The sequence below is a fragment of the Vulpes vulpes genome, chromosome 16, assembly GCF_048418805.1.
Source record: "Vulpes vulpes isolate BD-2025 chromosome 16, VulVul3, whole genome shotgun sequence".
NCBI classification, from domain to species: Eukaryota; Metazoa; Chordata; class Mammalia; order Carnivora; family Canidae; genus Vulpes; species Vulpes vulpes.
The window spans coordinates 20,534,367-20,552,156 of record NC_132795.1 but is presented as its reverse complement, the minus strand read 5'-3'; the positions used below and the strand labels follow the sequence as shown (position 1 = coordinate 20,552,156).

Sequence of the window (17,790 nt, the reverse complement as noted above, 5' to 3'; positions counted from 1 at the left end):
GAGTCACAAGCTGGGTCACTGTAGTAGAATTGAGACACATCTGGGGCATGTCAGAGGGTGGGGCGGACCTGCTGGGAAGTCAACCTTCACATGTGGGTTTCAATAACAACAGACAAATGGGGTGTGGGGGAGGCTATTTCCGAGCATTGCTGAGGTTCCTCACTCCAGCCCAGGCCAGCAGGCACCTCTGGTTAAGGTAGGGAAGAAGAGACTGTGATATAACATATGATAAAATCTAAAGGAAATGTCCCCAAATCCCCAGGAAACACAGAGAGTGCAAGCTGAAAACAACAGATTCCAAGGTGGGTTTTGACAATTTTAACAGCAATGGGATGTGGGTACTCAAGGCTTCTGGGAAGCTTTTGGACCAAAGTAGATGCACTGACCACACTGTGGCCACTAGGAAGAGCCTTAGCACCCTCTGAAGTTTAACCAGCCACAGCTAGCCTGAGGGGAAATGGCCAGCACCTCCTGGTATGGCAAGGTTAGTGGCAATGAACACACTGGAGGCATTTGGGATAGACTTGGAAACTGAGTTAGGCTTTGAGGATAGACTTGAGTCCTTGCAATTATGGATGAGGATGGAGTCAGAGAAATCCTACTGTGTAGCCACAGTCCTATCTTCAGAGCTGTTACCTGGACAACATGGCTCCCATGAGTAAAGTCCTTGGCATCTTGCCAGGAACATAGCAGCTATTATGGAAAAAAAAAACAAAAAACAAAACACTGGTCTTTCTCCTACCCCTAGAGATCAGCTAACTGAAGGATCACTCACCAATTTCTGGGCAGAATGATGGTCTCTGTTCATTTGCTCAATGATCACTGTCAGCTCTGAGATCTGATCTTCTAGGTCAGTAATGATATCAGTCCTACAGGACAAATAGGACAATAGGACATCACCCAGAGAGCTTCCATTCTATGCCAGTCAGGCATCTCCCTGTATGTGACGATCTCTGGCCTGGTGAGAGCCAAGCCATGTTCTGCACCTGCTGCATAGCCATGGGGGTGGGCACAGGGATGGGAGGGTAGTCTGGGAGAAGCATTTGGGCAGGAGGGTGATTGAGCCTCAGACCCAGTCCTTTTGGGTAAGCTAGCCTGAGTGGGGTGGGAGAGGTAGTAGGGTGGAGTAATGGATTGGTTACCTATTGAATAGAAAGGAAAGAGGAGGGCAGCCCAGGTGGCTCAGTGGTTTAGTGCCACCTTTAGCCCAGAGCGTGATCCTGGAGACCCGGGATGGAGTCCCATGTTGGGTTCCCTGCTTGGAGCCTGCTTCTCCCTCGGCCTGTGTCTCTGCCTCTCTCTCTCTCTCTCTGTCTCTCATGAATAAATAAATAAAATCTTAAAAAAAGAAAGGAAAGAGGAATATTTTCAGAAATTGATGAGGGTTTGATCTTGATTCAGTAATGAATCGGAGGAGGAAGAATTCAGAGGATTAGGACGTGGGAAGGCGGGGGATGGGACTGGTGCTGACAGTGAGTCACAGACAAGGAATGGTCCAGACACAGGATGAAGAGGGGATTTCAGAGCATGGCTGGATTTTCTGTGTTTCTGGGTCTGAAGCCTCCATGATGTCTATTTGGTTGAGCTGGAGTAGACAGGGTGGCAGGCAGTGCTGTGTACAGTGCAGCCGAGATAAGGTCATCCATTCAAGAGGGTGAGGAAATAAAAGAGAAGATATGAGAGGGAGGGGGAGACATGAGTGAGAAATCTAGGAGGTAGAATGGAAAGGATGTGGGTACTGACTTTCCATGGCATTGGAGGATAGAGTAGGTTGGGCCTGAATGAGAGAGGATGGCACTGCGCTCAACGGGGGTGGACTCAGCCAGAGTCTTCCACACTGTGCCCCGCCGAAGTCATGAACTGAGTGTTACTTTTAGGCATAATGAGAAAGAGATGCATCTCAGCACCCCAAGAACCCTGACTTTATTCTTACTTTTCACCCTCCAAATTCAGACTATTTTAAGAATATTTCATCTGTTTATCACCTCTAGGAACAATTGCTTTCCTTTAGTACAAATTATACTACACTCACTCATTTTCCAGATTAGCTGCCTGACTTGACCTTCATCCTGTCTCCAGTGGGATTGGCAGAGATGTGGGTGTGGAGAGGAGCTCACAAGGATGAGAAGTGAAGTGACCTTGCAATGCCTTCAGAATAGGGACCCAGTGGACTGGGCATGGAAGTTAGGAGCTTCTCCTTGATGCCAGGCCAAGCCCAGCAGAAATATCTTTAAGGAGCTGGATATAGGTTCAAGGATATTACCTGGACATTTTGAATCTGTTCATGATGTCTGATTGTGACCGCTTTTTCTTATCAAACATTTCATCTCCCAAGGTGACGAAAATCTGCTCCCTATTTCGAATGAGGCGATAGCCAGGTGACACATTTATCACTTCCTGGGCATCAAGGTGGAAGGTGAGATAATATTGCAGACTTGGAGTGCTGCGACTCCTCCAAATCTTCCACTATAGTGCTACTCACTTCTTAAACACAGAAATATGAGGTGGGATTCCAGAGCCCACATCCCTCCTGCACCCTTCCCCAGTTACCACTCACTCTCATACCTCCAGCCCAGATGTCTCTCCTGAGACCCGGTTGCAAGACTCAAGTTGTTCCTAGATGTTCCCCCAAATCTCTCAAGCCAACATGTGCAAACCTGACTGCTGACACCCCACTTAGCACTCTGCCTCAAGCCCTGTGCCTTGCCTGCATTTTCCACGTGGCCAGAGGCCAGGAGGCAGTCAGGTGCCATGGAGATTGCTCATTTTTGGGAATTAGATAGGCCTGTGTTCAAATCCTGGCTCTGCCCCCAACCACAGTTATTCAACATCTGTGTGCCTCAGTTTCCTCATTAGAAAACGAGGATACTAACTCTTCCTCAAAGGGCTTCAGTGAGGGAAAACCAAAATAACATGAGAAAATGTCTAGTACAGTCGTGAAAACGAACAAACACACCTATTTTAGTCAGTTCTTCCTCTGTTCCCCATTAGATCAAAGTCAGGAATCTGGCAGGGTTACCAGCCAGCAGAGACCAGGGTGAGACTGTACCTCCTAGAGTTGGGCAGGACACCCCTAGGTGCCACAAGCCCTGTTATTGTTATCTCTGAAATGTATCCCAACTTCCTCTTCTTCTCTCCACACTCCTGTCCAAGAGCCCAAGGCCACTTTCATCTTTCTCTTTGGCTTTGGCCATACCCTCCTATCTGGCCTCTCTGCCTTCAGTCTGGCTCCCCGAGGGCTCATCATCCTCTCCATCTGGAGGGTAATTACATTTTTGTTTGTTAATTTTTTTTTCCTATTAAGGAACTGCATGATTTTTGTTTAAGGGGGGAAAAAATAAAATAGATAAAAGCAGGAAGTATTAAAAAAAAAACACCAATAGTATCCCATCAGATAACGTTTTTTTCTAGAATGTAAATCTTACCTGGTGTTATGCCTGTGAAGGCTCCCAGACAGCAGAAGGAGGCCCAAACTCCTAGGCAGCTATCGAGATCCTTCTGGGTTTAGTTCCCATCTTTTTCTTCAGCAGAGTCCTGGCTCTGCTCCCCTCAAGTGCCCTGATGACCCCCCCCCCATTTGTGGGCTCCCAAGTGTGGCAGTGGGATTCCAACATTTGGGCATGAGCTGTACTCTAGCCTGGACTGGCTGTCAATGTCTGGTTTCCCTGGAACACTCTCCTTGCCTGACACAAGGCAGTAGGGAGTAATAGTTAGATGCCCTCTCTTGGATCTGTGTTCAAATCCTGCCCCTGCCCCCAACTATAGTGATTCAACATCTATGTGCCTCAGTTTCCTCATCAGAAACTGAAGAAGGCACATGTAAAAGGCCCGCACACAGCAGGCACTCAATAAATGGTAGTCCCACTGCCCTCTTGGTTTTTTTTTTACTCACATAGGGTAATTTATTGCTCTCCTCTTGTTTTCCTAACTGGACTTTTACTCTGCAAGAGAAAGCAACCAGGGAACAAAGAAAAGTTCAAAGCTTAGAAGCTACACCCTGGTCCCACCACTCATCTGTGACATTAGTAGGATGATATCTGAGGCCCCTTTCAGGTCTCAAAATATTCTACTCAGGAACTATGTTCGATGGTCAAGGGATCATTGGTATACAGATTGTGATAAAAAGGCAGGTAGTAAAAAAGTAGGGAGTTGACTAGTCATGCCTATTAGAACCATTCCTAAAATAAGAGCCAAGAGATTGGGATGAGAATCCAAAGGGCTCTCCCATGGTCCATAATCTCAAATGCACACACTAGGGACATTTACATTGTCTGCACAAAAACCTTTCTTATTTGCACTAGAAATTGGTGATATGGGACCTCAAACTGTCAGTGAAATGAATTCAGGATAAGCAAATGGGTACTATTCTGAGTTCTGGTGTTAATCCTGGTCGTAACTAGTTGTTTTCTGTGCAAAAACATGAATATATCAGGTATCCAAATAGCAAGAGTATTTGTAAGGGAGCTCACCTGGAAGGTTGAAAGATTGTAATAAGAGTAACTAGCTTCTGGTGTGCTGACAAGAAGACTAGCTAGGCTGAGGTATATGAAGCTAGGGCCTCTTCCCTCTGCCTCACACACACTCGCACGCATACTTTCTGGCAACTACTGTGAAAAGAGACAAATGAAACCTGTGCTAGGAGTTCCATTTCCTCCATGATCAAAATCACCACAATGTCTTTAATGGTTGTGGAGTGGTTACCAGTATGAGACTGTTCCAAAGTCCGCTGGGTGTGGGGTGTGCGATTGGGAGGATTTTTCCAGGTGGAGGCACTTCTACCTTGGTTAATAAAGTCTGGTTTTGCTCCCACATTTCCTACCCCGAAAAGGGGCACTGAAGACTCTCTTGAGAAAACCAGCCCAAGGATTTGGCTAACTGGCAAAAACATACTCTTTATGACAAAAAAAAAAGGGAGGGGGGGCGCGAGTGCACAATATACATTGTTAATATAATGAAGCTCACATGCATTTTAAAAGGTTTAAAACTACCGGGGGCACCTGGGTGGCTCAGTTGGTTAAGTATGTGACCCTTGGTTTCAGATCAGGTCATGATCTCAGGGTGGTGAGATCAAGCCCTGAGCTGAGCTACACGCTCAATGGAGAGTCTGCTTGGGATTCTCTCTCTCCCTCTGCCCCTCCCTCCCACACACTCTCTTTCTAAAATAAATAAATAAATATTTTTTAAGGAAAAAAGATTTTAAGGGCATCTAGGTGGCTTAGTTGGTTAAGCATCTGCTTTTGGCTCAGGTCATGATCCCAGGGTCCTGGGATCAGGCCCCATGTTGGGCTCCCTGCTCAGCAAGGAGTCTGCCTCTACCTCTCCCTCTGCCTCTCTCCCCCACTTGTGCTCTCTCCCTCAAATAAATAAAATCTTTTAAAAAAGATTTAAAACCATTTAAAATACAACTCAACTCATATCAGCTATATGCTGCCATTCATAAATTGGAAACTCTTTACAATGTTAATTTTGTTTGCTTACTCTGAATTTAGGAAAGCCTTGGGATGATGGTGGTGGGGTGGTGGGGGAATTACTAAGTAGCCTGGGTCTCTTTAAAAAGCTGCCTCTGGGGGCACCTGGGTGGTTCAGTGGTTGAGCATCTGCCTTCTGCTCAGGGCATGTTCCTGGGGTCCTGGGCTCGAGTCCTGAATTGGGCTCCCTGCAGGGAGCCTGCTTTTCCCTCTGCCTGTGTCTCTGCCTCTCTCTCTGTATCTCTACTGAATAAATAAGTAAAATCTTTAGAAAAAAAAAAGCTGACCATAGATTGAGTTTATGTCTTTTTTTTTTTTGTTGTTTGTTTGTTCTTAATAGTTCTCCTTGAGCAGACACCTTCCACAGCATTGCACTCACTTCAGAACTGCTCCAAGGGTCAGAGTGTGGCTTCATAGGAACTTACTTTGTTGGGATTGAATTTCATGCTCTGAAAAGTAAAAGGTGTAGTCGATCCAGAATGACTCTCCCTGACTTTTTTTTCCTTGTCAGCCTACTCAGATTACTTAATTACACTATTTTGATACTTTATTGATGCCAGTCAAAGCACTTCACATTTTCTCATTTAATAAATTCAGTGAGTGATTAATGCATGCAAACCAAAGTGCTCAATACCAAGAGAAATGGAATGACATGTGATACTTTTTAAGAAGACAAAAAAAGACACATAAATATTGAAAATAGGAGCAAAAGTCAAGTGCTATAATAAATTGCAGATAAAGCAATTTGCCAACCGTGTCTCCCAGAAATTGAGAGCACTCAGCCTACTGCCATTTTTAAGGCTCCTGATACATTAAAAAAAAAAATTGCCAAAACAAGGTTATGACAGTTGTGTTATAGTTCATATTTAAGAATTAAAACTTTTTAAATACAAAAAGTACATTGTATGTTTGCAAGAAAATTATAGGATTCATAAAAAGGATGTAATTCACAGAGATGTGTGTTTGAGGCCAGAGGCCCAAGTTAAAAGTTGACTGGTGAACAGATTCTTCATGTCCCCATTTGTAGGTTATGTCAATATCTACCTGAGCCCCTTCCTGAGAACGAGGCCAAGAGAAACTGGCCCTTCTCCTCCTGGCTGCTCCATTTCCTAGCCTCACTCAGTTCTGACTCAGTAGGACATGGAGACTGGCTGATGTGGAACCCCAGTAGGATCTCACCGAAAAGTTGTAAATATGATGAACAGGTCTTTGAATTTTAAAAGTAACCACAAAGCAGCCCTTACCATATTTCAGAGCAGAATGAGGACAGTGTTAGCAGGGGCTAATTGATGGATAGAGTGGAGCCGTGGGAATGAGTGAGGTTGTTCCCAACAAGAGGTGCTAGGAAACTGAGACATTGAGCTTGACTATTAATAGGGGTCAGATAAAAGCCACAGTTGTGATCATGCTGGGCGTGCTGGCACACAGAAGTCAGGCACTAGGAACCAACTCACTTATGCAGTCATTCAATTGATCCCTTGTTATGAACATCCCCCTCCAATCAGGCTTTATCACCTGCACCATTGAAACAACCCTCTTCACTGTCACCAATGACCTTCAGGTCACTAAATCCAACTGTATTTCTCAGCCCTCATCTTAATTACTTATCAGCAGTATTTGACACAGATAATCAGACCCTCCTTGGAACATTTTTGTCATTTTGCTTCCAGGACACCAGGGAGATGAAGACTCATCTCCCTCACTAGCCATTCTTTGTCAGTCTTCTCTTTGGGATCTCTCCAATATCTCAACACTAGAGTGCTCTGGGTCTCTGTCTTCCCACCTCTTCCTACCTCTGGCTTCACTCCCTGCCTCAGAGATCTCATTTGGGGCTAGGGCTCTAAGTATCTCGTATACGTTGATGATTGTCAGATGTGTATCTGCAGCCCAGACCTCTCTCCCACACCCACTTATCCAACTGCTTACTTGACACTGCCACTTGGATAGTATGAAGCATCTTAAACCTCCTATGCTCAAACCCCTATGAATGTGCACCTCCTGCAGTCTTCCCCAATTGCAGAAAATGGTAACTCTATCCTTCCTGTTGCTCAGCTCCAAATCTGGAAGTCATCCTTGACTACTCCTTTTGCTTTTTTCTCATAGTTAACCACAATTCCATTAGCAGATCCTACCAATTTCTAACTTCAGAATATTTCTCAAATACAACCACTATTCCCCACCTGTGCTGTTTCTACCAGGTCCAAGCACCATCTCTTACTCAGGTCCCTACAAGGACATCCCTTCTCTACTTCTACCCTTGGTCACTGTAGTCCATTCTCAGCACAGTAGCCAGAATAGTCCTTTCAAAATACAAGTTGGATCATGTCAACTGGAATCCTCTGATGGCTCCCCATCTGTAATGGACTAAATTGTGTCCACCCAAATTTCATATGTTGAAGCTCCAAACTTAGTACCTCAGAATGTAACAGTATTAAAGATAGGGCCTTTAAAGAGGGATTAAGTTAAATGAGGCCATTAAGGTAGGCACTAATCCAGCCCTACCAGTATCCTTGTAAGAGAGTTAGAGCACACAGACACACCAGGGATGTGCATCTACAAAGAAAAGACCATATGAAGAGACAGCAAGTAGTTGGCCATCTGCAAGTCAAGGGGAAAGTCCTGAGAGGAAACCAACCCTGTGGACACGTTGGTCTTTGACGTCCAGCATCTAGAATTGTGAGAAAATAAATTTATGTTGCTTAAGCTACACAGTCTGTGCTTTTTTTGTGTGCTTGCTTTTTTTGTTTGTTTTGTTTTTTGTTTTTCGGTATGGCAGGCTTAGCAGCCAATACATAGTCCCTCTTGAAGTAAAAGCCAAAGTCCTTATACTGGCCAGTAAACTTTACGAATTTCCTATTGCTGCTGTAAAAAATTACTACAAGCTCAGTGGCTTAAAACAAAACCAACTCATTGTCTTACAGTTCTAGAGGTCAAAATCTGGAATGGTTCTCACTGGGCCTAAAATCAAGGTGTTGACAGGGTTATATTCCTCCTGGAGGCTCCAGAGGAAACTTTGTTTCCTTGCCTTTTCCAGCTCCTAGAAACTCCCTGTGTTCCTAGTGGCCTTTTTCTCCATCAAAGCCAACAACTGCATCACTTTGCTTCAGTGGTCACATCTCCTCTTTCATGCATAAGGACCATTGTGATGACCCTGGGGTTGCTCAGATAATCCAGGATGATCTGTCCATCTCAAAGTCAGCAGATTAGCAAACAAAATCCATCTGCAACCTTAATTTCCCCTGATGAGTAACAGAACATAATCCTAGTTTCCAGGGATTAGGATGTGGACACCTTTGGGGAGTCCATTATTCTGCCAATGACATCCATCATCTCTCCTACCTCTCTGACCTCATCTCCCACCACTCTCTCCTTACACCCTCCACTCCTGCAACACGGGCCTCTTTGATTTCCTGGAAAAGACCAAATGGGCCAAATGGTTTCCCACTCAGGGCCTCCATACTTGCTGTTCCCTCTGCCAGGAGTGCTAGACCCAATGTCAGCAGGTTCCTGCTATCCTTTTTATGCAAGGATTGCCCTGAATTCCCTACACAAAATAACAACTCCACCCTCACCAACTTCTCCTTCCTTTGACTGTGTTATTTTCTACATAGCACTTGGATGCATATTAACTTGTTTATATCTATTCTTCCCACTAGAATGTAAGCTCTAGGAGCAGAGACTCTGCATGTTCACTGCTGTTTCCTTGCACTTCAAATAATGCCCAGCAAATAATAGGAGCTCAATAAATATTTTTTAAATAAATAAATAGAGTACAAGGATTCATGAAAAGGCCTAGAAAATAATTTGTAATAATTTTTAAATAAATAAATAGAGTACAAGGATTCATGAAAAGGCCTACAAGATAATTTGAATAATTTTCTAAGCTTACAAAACATGGATAAAAAATTAATTTGTGAGTAAAGCCAGATATGTAATCTACAGGAAACTTTAGATATAGAAAAGTAATCAGTTAAAGGGTGAGTCACCCCAATAAATGCCAGGGAGGCTCCCCAAGGTTCTTGCCTATGGCATGTATCACATATTGTTCCTTTTTAGGGCAGGAAGTAGTAACTTTCAGGGGTGCCCTAACTGAGAGCTCCTTTTTTTATGACTTTGAAAGCTGTGAGTGAAGAAGGCCACACAATATACATGTAGGATCTGAGGTTTGGGGGAAATCATTGTAGGTTATGGAACTTTCTGTCCCCATGGACATGAAAATACTTACTTTGGGGCAACAACAGGTTTTGTTATTGGTTGGACATACTTTTGGTTTTTGGCAGCTGGAGGAAGAGGAGTTAGCCTGAAAGTGAAAAATAATGAAAGAGAGAAAATTAGAAATTCAGAAACTTGTCTTAGCACTCCCAGATTGTTTAGATGGCCATGATGACTCAAAATTGCAATACATGCTCTCACTGCTGAAATCTTAAAAGTCAGGAAGGTCTTGGGGAGTTTCTAGCAGGAGGAGTTTCACTTGAGGAGCTTTGCTTCCCAGGGGATCCTGAGTTGGCAGCACAGCTTGTTACCCAGCTCCCAAAGCTCTTTGTCCCCCATGGGGGTTGTGGGGCCCTTTGGTTGGAAGCTACCCTTCCCTGCTGCACTAACTCTGAGATTTGCTCATTTAAAATGACAGTGAGCCGAGGCAGGACTGGCAAGAGTGATATGCTGCCAACAGGTTGGCTGGGAAAGTTGTATAAAGTTAGGCTTTCTGGCCTTCTTGGGGTTTTGTTGCCTAGTTGACTGGAAATATTGTAAGAGAAAGAAGACTGCAAATGGAAACCAAGTCCCCAGGTCCTACTCCTTCCTTATAATCCTTACTTGGGCTTCCCTGTTGGGGTCTTGCTTGGTGGCTGAGGGGTCTTGATTAACTTCCGTGGTCCCAAGTTCCAGGGGTCCCAGCAGGTGCAGTAGATGAGAGGGTTGGGGTACATGGTAAGAGGTCAGTGGCAGTCTTGGCCACTAGATCACGAGGCTCTTGCTGAAGTGGGAAAGTAACAGCAGAGAGTTACACCATTCAGAGTCAAAGCAAAAACACTTAGAAAAAAATTAGAAAGAACCCAGAGAAGATCCAAAGCACCGATGGTAGATTCTAAAAGCTGTTGATCTGGTGCAAGGTCTTGACTTGCACCAGATAGATAGAATAATTCCTCACCCCTTGGCACCAGCAGACTTGACTTGAAAGCAATGAAAAATTTGCCACCATTGAGTACTTGCTGTGAGCCAGGTACACCATAAAGGATCAATTATTGTTATGGCAATTTTACCAATGAGGATACAGAGAATCCTCCATATGATCCCAGAAGTAGCAAGTTTCAGGGTTGAGAATAAACACAAGTTTCCCTGACTCCTAAGCCCTTGTCCTCTGGCCACACTAGCTGTCACTGAAATGAGAAGTCTAGAGTAGATCATGCACAGAACTTCCTGGAAAATTAACTTTGTTACTCAAATTACAGTGCAAGTGAATGTTCCAGTTTCTCATTCCTGTTCACCTGCCCAAATTATAGATCAATTATAGACTCTTCCTTCTTGGCTCCATGAAAACAAAACCAAAAATCCCTATTATAAATGTCTGTGTGAAAGACAACTATCAGATAAACACAGAAGCTTGACCATACTTGTTTATCTGTATTTTCCGAGACACCACTAAAATGATAGCATGGGATTGTTAGACAAAATATATATTGGTTCTTGCCCTCAGTTCCTGACACAGGGTTCCTGAAATCCTTGTGAATCCCTAAGTGATAAGAGCACTAGGAGCATCATTGTTCTAATTGAGGCAACTCTGAGTGGGCTCCAGTTTGGGGGCTGGTCACCAGAAAAAACAAGGCATGATTAAAAACTTAAGAGTTTTCAGCCTCAGTCCCTGCCTCCATCCTCTGAGGAGGGGAGAGATGTTGGAAATGGAGTTAACAACTGATCATACTGTGAGGAAGTCTCCATAAAAATCCCAGAAGTATGGGATTCACAAACACATGGGTTGCGAACACATCCACATTGGGAGGGTGACACACCTGGACTCCATGATGACAGAAGCTCCTGCACTTGGGACCCTCTCAAGCCTCACTGTGTGTATAGATACATCCTGCTATTCATCTGTATCCTTTATCATCTCCTTTAATACATTGGTAGATCCAAGTAACTGTTTCCCTGAGTTCTGTGAGCTGTTCTAGTAAATTACATAATATTTGCTATGAACCTCTGATTTATAGCTGATGGGTCAGAAGCAGAGATGACAATGTGGATTTGCATTTGGCATCTCCGGGTGGGGTGCAGTCCACAGCCTTTCAGTACTGAGTCCTTACCTGTGGGATCTGGTAATATCTCCAGGTAGACAGTGTCAGAATTGAGGCAAATTATAGGACTCCCAACTGGTGTTGCAGAGAATTGCCTGGTGGGGGAAAATCCACATACATCTGGTGTTGTGAGTGTGGTAGTTGTGTGAGAGCAAAGGAGACACACAGGAGGAAGGACTGGCTTTTCTCTTAACTCGAGGATTAAAAGAGGTTTAATTTGACAAGAACAGGGAGAGTGGGAAAGGAGACAGAACTGCACAAGGGTTGTCCATGCAAGTTTGACCCAATAACCCCCCTCTCCCCACCCATGCCGCTCAGCACACCATAGGAAGCTGCAGCCTACATACCTGCAAAGTGGGCACAGAGCAGAAGGGGCCAATTCCCACATCAAAGGCGTCCAAAGACTCAGGACTTGGGATTAGTGGATTATTGGATAATATGGACAGGCCTCTGGCAGATCTGTTGGATCACATAGTATGCCAGATGCTGCGCCCTCCCAGCAAACATGTCCAGGCCCCCATCCCTGGGACCTGTGCATATGTCACCTTATGTGCAAAAAGAAGATTTGCAGCTGTGATTAAATTGAGGAACTTGAGAAGGGAGATTATCCCAGATTATCTGTGTGGGCCCAGATAAACCTCCTTATAAGAGGGAGGGTCAGAGTCAGAGAAGAAAATGTGATGATGGAGGAAGAGATAGGAGTGATCAAGGAAGGGCCATAAGCCAAGGAATGTGGGTGCCTCTAGAGGCTGGGAAAGGCAAGGATGATTCTCCACTAAAGCCTTCAGAAGGAACCAAATCCTGTCAACATCTTGAATTTAGCCCAGTGCAACCCATTTCAGATATATGACCTGAGAACTATAGGAGAATAAATTGGTGTTGTTTTAAGCCACTAAATTTGTGGTAATTTGTTACAGAGCAGTTGTAATAGGAAACAGAGCAATTAGGGTGAAATTACTGATAGAAACATAAGAAAAACATGAAGACTCCTAACTCTGGGAAATGAACTAGGGGTGGTGGAAGGGGAGGAGGGCGGGGGGTGGGGGTGAATGGGTGACAGGTACTGAGGGGGGCACTTGACGGGATGAGCACTGGGTGTTATTCTGTATGTTGGCAAATTGAACACCAATAAAAAATAAATTTATTTTTAAAAAAATAAAAATAATACAATAACATGTAGAAAAAGAAAAAAAGAAACATAAGAAAATAAAAATTGCATAATGACTCTTACAAATATTATGTAAGAAAGGAAACATGGTTATAGTAAGGAACAACCATATATGTATATATATGTTAACTATTACTATATATGTATATGAGTGTCAACACTTAATAGTGATTTAACCTAAAAGTGAATGGGGACTACATCGGAAGAGCTGGGAAGGGGAAGGGAGAGAGGGCATACAGGACCAAATCCTCATCTACCACACCAGTATGTCAAAAGATAATGGCTAAAATTGAAAAATTAACAAATGGGGTGGAGGCAAATTATTCAGAAGTATGAAGTTAAATTCCAAAAGAAATAGCTATGGAGTACCTGGGACCTGGGTGGCTCAGTCAGTTAAGCGTCTTCCTTTAGCTCAGGTCATGATCCTGGATCTTGGGATGGAGCCCCACACCGGGCTCCCTGATCTGTGGGGAGCCTGCTTTTTTTCCCTCACCCTCTGCCACTCCTGCACTCCCCCTACTTGTGCTCTCTGTCTCTCAAATAAATAAGTAATATCTTTAAAAAGAAAGAAAGAGAGAGAAAGGGAGAGAAAGCAAGAAAGCAAGCTACAAGAGTTGAAAATAGTTGCCCCTAAGGAGCATGCTGAGGAGTAGAACTGAGAAATGGGGGTGGGGGTGGGAGCAGAAACTAACTTTTCATTAATCAGCTTGTAACACAATTTATTTTTTAAGTGATTTCAGTGGGTTATTTGATAGAATATAAAAACCAATGCCAAAAAATGTTAGGAGAACCAACTAAACAACAGAAGCATTACAATGATAGCAGATTTAACTCAAATTTCTAAGTCAGAGACTGGTTTCCCATAGTGCACTGGAATAAATTTGCTTAAGAATCAGCTGAAAAATGAAACAAACCCTTTTGTGTGACGTGACTGATGCTTGAGAAACCCAGCTGCATGGTCTGGTAACTTTTAGAGCTAAAGATAACTGTAATATTGAGTCCATTTTACAGATGAGGAAACAGACTCAAAATGATGAAGTGACTCCTGGGCTGCCTTGTAAATGCTCATTTAATAGCAAAAATACTTATGGCTCTTGCCTCGAGGACGGTGCTAGCTGCTGGAGGAGAGGGAACGCATGCACCTTGCCCTTGGGGAACTTGTGGTGGGGAGGGTAACCATCAGAAAGGGAGCAGAGTGGGGGGCGGATGCAGTGCCAAGGCAAGAGACCAGGTCTTGGAAGAAAGGCAGGGTGTACAGGTGGAGGCAGGACGGGCTGGGCCAGAGGCATCGGCCCAAGGTGCCAGGCAGCCAAGAGATGGGGGAAACAGCAAAGGCCTAAAGGCCAGGTAACAGGGCTGCTACCTTGGGCTGTCCGTGTTCTGTTGTGCTTGGGGGCCTAGCCAGGCGATCTGGCTGGAGACAGGGCTGGGGCAGCAGGTGGTGTGGAGCACTATGGCTGAGAAGGTGAGGCCACAAGGGCTAGAAGGCAGGTGAGAGTCTGAAAGGAAGATGTAGCCATGGCAAGAAGGAATCTCTGCCTCTGCTTCAGACCTTGTATCTGCTTCCTATGGGGGCAGGGACCAGTCCTGAACTTGGGTACTGGCGCAGGAAGTGAGAGGACAAGCAGTTCAGCTCCCAGCAACTGCCTTCTTTATTCCACTTCTCATCTGCCCAACCAAATCGTAGGGTTCTTGAAGGGCAGGACTCCACCGTGTCATTGTCTGGGTCCCTGTGGAGCCTGGAATAGTGACTGTCCAAAGCGGGTAACTGGATAAATATTTGTTGCCTAATAAGTCCAGTGGCTCAAACTAGAGGGACCGACTCACCAAGGAGGAAGGAGATCCACAGATGAGCCACGAAATGTGATCGTTGTTACAATGTTATAGACAACGTCAAAAATTAGAATTAAAAAACCAAAATGATTGGTAAATTATTGTACAGTCAATGGAGTTTTACATAGGTTTTAACTGATTATTTGAAACCCTGTGGGAACATGAAGAAATGGTTAAGAACGAAGATATAAAATGGTATCCATGCAATGCATACAATTATGCAACAGTTTGTGTCTATATGCACAATAGTTAGAAAATAATATGGTAAAAAATGAAAATTGGGCCGGAATATCAGAATTATGGGTATTTTTCTCCCCCCATGGCATTCTTTCCTAAAATTTTCTTTGGGTTTTGGAATCAGGTGGGCCTGACTTTGCCTAACAGCTCCTCTACTTAATAGCTGTGGGACCTCAAGACATTTACCTTTGCTTTTCGGAGTCTCAGTTTTTTTATCTGCAAAATAGGGACATGGAAGTTCCACCTCATTGTATTGTCATGCACATGAGATGAGACCATGTCAGAAAAGCTCTTGGCACATGGCCTTGAACACATTAGGTTCTCAAAAACTGGTAACTGAGTTTAGGAATATTATAAACCCTAGTGATATGTTTACATACCAAAGTTTTTATTTCTAATATTTGGAGAAAATGGATTTATTTGTGTGTATGTGTTAAATTGAAATAGGCCCACTGTAAAGAAAATCATAATACATGAAAGCCTAAAAAAGTAAAAATTATCCAAAATACTAACATGATGACCACTGAAAATATTTTGGTTAATAACTTCTAGAATTCACCCTGGACAAAAGAAAGAGATTCATATAATTTTCCATAAATGGAAAGAAACCACACATATATTCTATATATATATTTTTATCAACAATGTCATGAGTTTCTTTTAATGCCAGTAACTATAGGCATATCATCTTTTTTCTAAAAAAAAAAAAAAAGATTTTATTTATTTATTCATGAGAGACAGAGAGAGAGAGAGGCAGAAACACAGGCAGAGGGAGAAGCAGACTCCATGCAGGGAGGCCCATGTGGGACTTGATCTCAGGACTCCAGGATCACGTCCTGGGCCGAAGGCAGACGCTTAACCACTGAGTCACCCAGGCATCCCCGCATATCATCATTTTTTAAACTTAAGCTTACTGTATTAAAAGTTTTTAAAAGTACAAAAGTATAATGAACTCACCTGTCATTCAGTTTTAATATTTAGCAATTTGTGGCCAATCTCATTCATCTATACCCAGCCCACTCCTCTAATACCAGATTATTTTTAAAACAAATCCATCATTTAAGTTATACTCCAAGCAAATCTAGAAGTCTAAGATTTGTTTATTTGGCATCATAACTGTGTAAATTTCTATCCTACAACCATACCCATTTACATTTTTAGCCAGTTGAATATTGATGAACATTTGGTTGTTTCCTTTTTTTTTTTTCTATTGTAAACAGTGCCTTGGTATATTTTCTTTTGCTTTTAAAAAGTAAAGCCCTCTTCATCTAAACACATATGGAGATAAATACTCAAAATACTTAACAACTAGTAAGACAAAGCTGTTGAAAAATCAGAATAGACATGGGTTATAGGGCTGGAACAGGGTCCTACAAAACTCTGCTCCTACTCTTGTGCTGGGCATTAAACCCATTATGCTTAATTATGAGGAGGTCTGGGAGTACCAAGGGAAGAGCTGGGGCAACCAAGGTGGCAAGGGCGATATCTGAGGGGCTTAAACAACATATACAGTTGATCTTTGAACAGTATGGGTTTAAACTGCACAGGTCCATTGGATGGCTCAGCGGTTAGGCATCTGCCTTTGGCCCAGGGTGTAGTCCTGGAGTCCCGGGATCGAGTCCCGGGATCGAGTCCCATGTTGGGCTCCCTGCATGGAGCTTGCTTCTTTCTCTGCCTATGTCTCTGCCTCTCTCTCTCTCTGTGTCTCTCATGAATAAATAAATAAAATCTTTAAAAAAAAGAAAATAGAGGTATATGTATGTATGTGTATTTGTCTATGCGTGCACAACCATGTATGATTTAGGATTCTTTTCCCCTACTCTTTTCCTTTCTGTATTTTTCTGTGATGATTTTACCCGAGGCTCAGTGGACTGAATACGTCAATTAGTGACACTGTAGTTACCTGTGAGCCAGCCGAGCCTTCAGAAAGATCACAGGTTAGTACTAATAACCAGACAAAAAAATTACATAAAACATATTTCCAGGGATGCCTGGGTGGCTCAGCGTTTGAGCGCCTGCCTTCAGCTCAGGTCATGATCCTGGAGTCCCGGAATTGAGTCCCACATCAGGCTCCCTGCATGGAGCCTGCTTCTCCCTCTGCCTATGTCTCTGCCTCTCTCTCATGAATAAATAAATAAAATCTTTAAAAAAAAAAAAAAGTCTTTCCAAAGAGCTTACCTTGGACTGCTCAAAGATTTGTTTCTCCCGTGTAGTTCTTTTCCAAGTCAAGAGTCTTAAAGACACCCCAATTTTATAGAAAGACAGTTTCTCATCAACATAAAATGGCATTCATTTTAGATCAAATCTGGAGGTTCCAGAACTTGAGACTTTAGTGGTCATTCAAGTGACTGAAATGCCAAAGCAGAAAATCCACAGTATGTGTAGGGCAAATTTCCCTTCTAAGGTCAGTCTAGTTTGAGTCTTTCGATATTGCAATGAAAGTCAAACTAAAAGAGAAAGTCAACCTTCCATTCAGACTCTCTTGACCTGGGCCTTGAGTTTGAGGTTGTCGTTGGGAGATGGCAGGCAGAAGGTTTGTTTCTTTTATTGCCATGGAAACAGAATGGCAGCACCTCATTGGCTCAGGCACTCTTGCTCTTAAAGAGAGAAGGCTGGAGAAGCAGCCAGTTAACAAATTCTCCAAGACACAAACAAGACTAAATATGCTTAAGATATAATTTCAGAGGAAATAGAATTAAATAGCCTTCTTAAGCTAAATTGGCCTATGGTAGTAGGTAGTAGTTGCCAGACAGGATCTGTGGAGGATTTTAAATACTTTTGTCATTTGCTTACA

General features: G+C 43.3%; 1 protein-coding gene across 2 annotated transcripts in view; it reads right to left on the bottom strand.

The window, feature by feature from the left end:
- The window catches only part of FLACC1 (flagellum associated containing coiled-coil domains 1), a 33,424-nt gene extending 15,917 nt beyond the window's left edge, over positions 1–17,507 (bottom strand). The window contains exons 1-6 of one of the 2 annotated variants that reach the window (XM_026002475.2): positions 17,175–17,507; positions 10,284–10,443; positions 9,694–9,768; positions 3,893–3,941; positions 2,264–2,397; positions 776–869 (exon numbers count right to left, since the gene is read on the bottom strand). In XM_026002475.2, coding sequence (XP_025858260.1) covers positions 776–869; positions 2,264–2,397; positions 3,893–3,941; positions 9,694–9,768; positions 10,284–10,396 — 465 coding nt within the window. In that variant the 5' untranslated portion in view covers positions 10,397–10,443; positions 17,175–17,507. The remainder of the gene's footprint in view (positions 1–775; positions 870–2,263; positions 2,398–3,892; positions 3,942–9,693; positions 9,769–10,283; positions 10,444–17,174) is intronic. The other variant, XM_072741026.1, reaches the window with a different exon arrangement.
- Between the last annotated feature and the right edge of the window lie 283 nt (positions 17,508–17,790).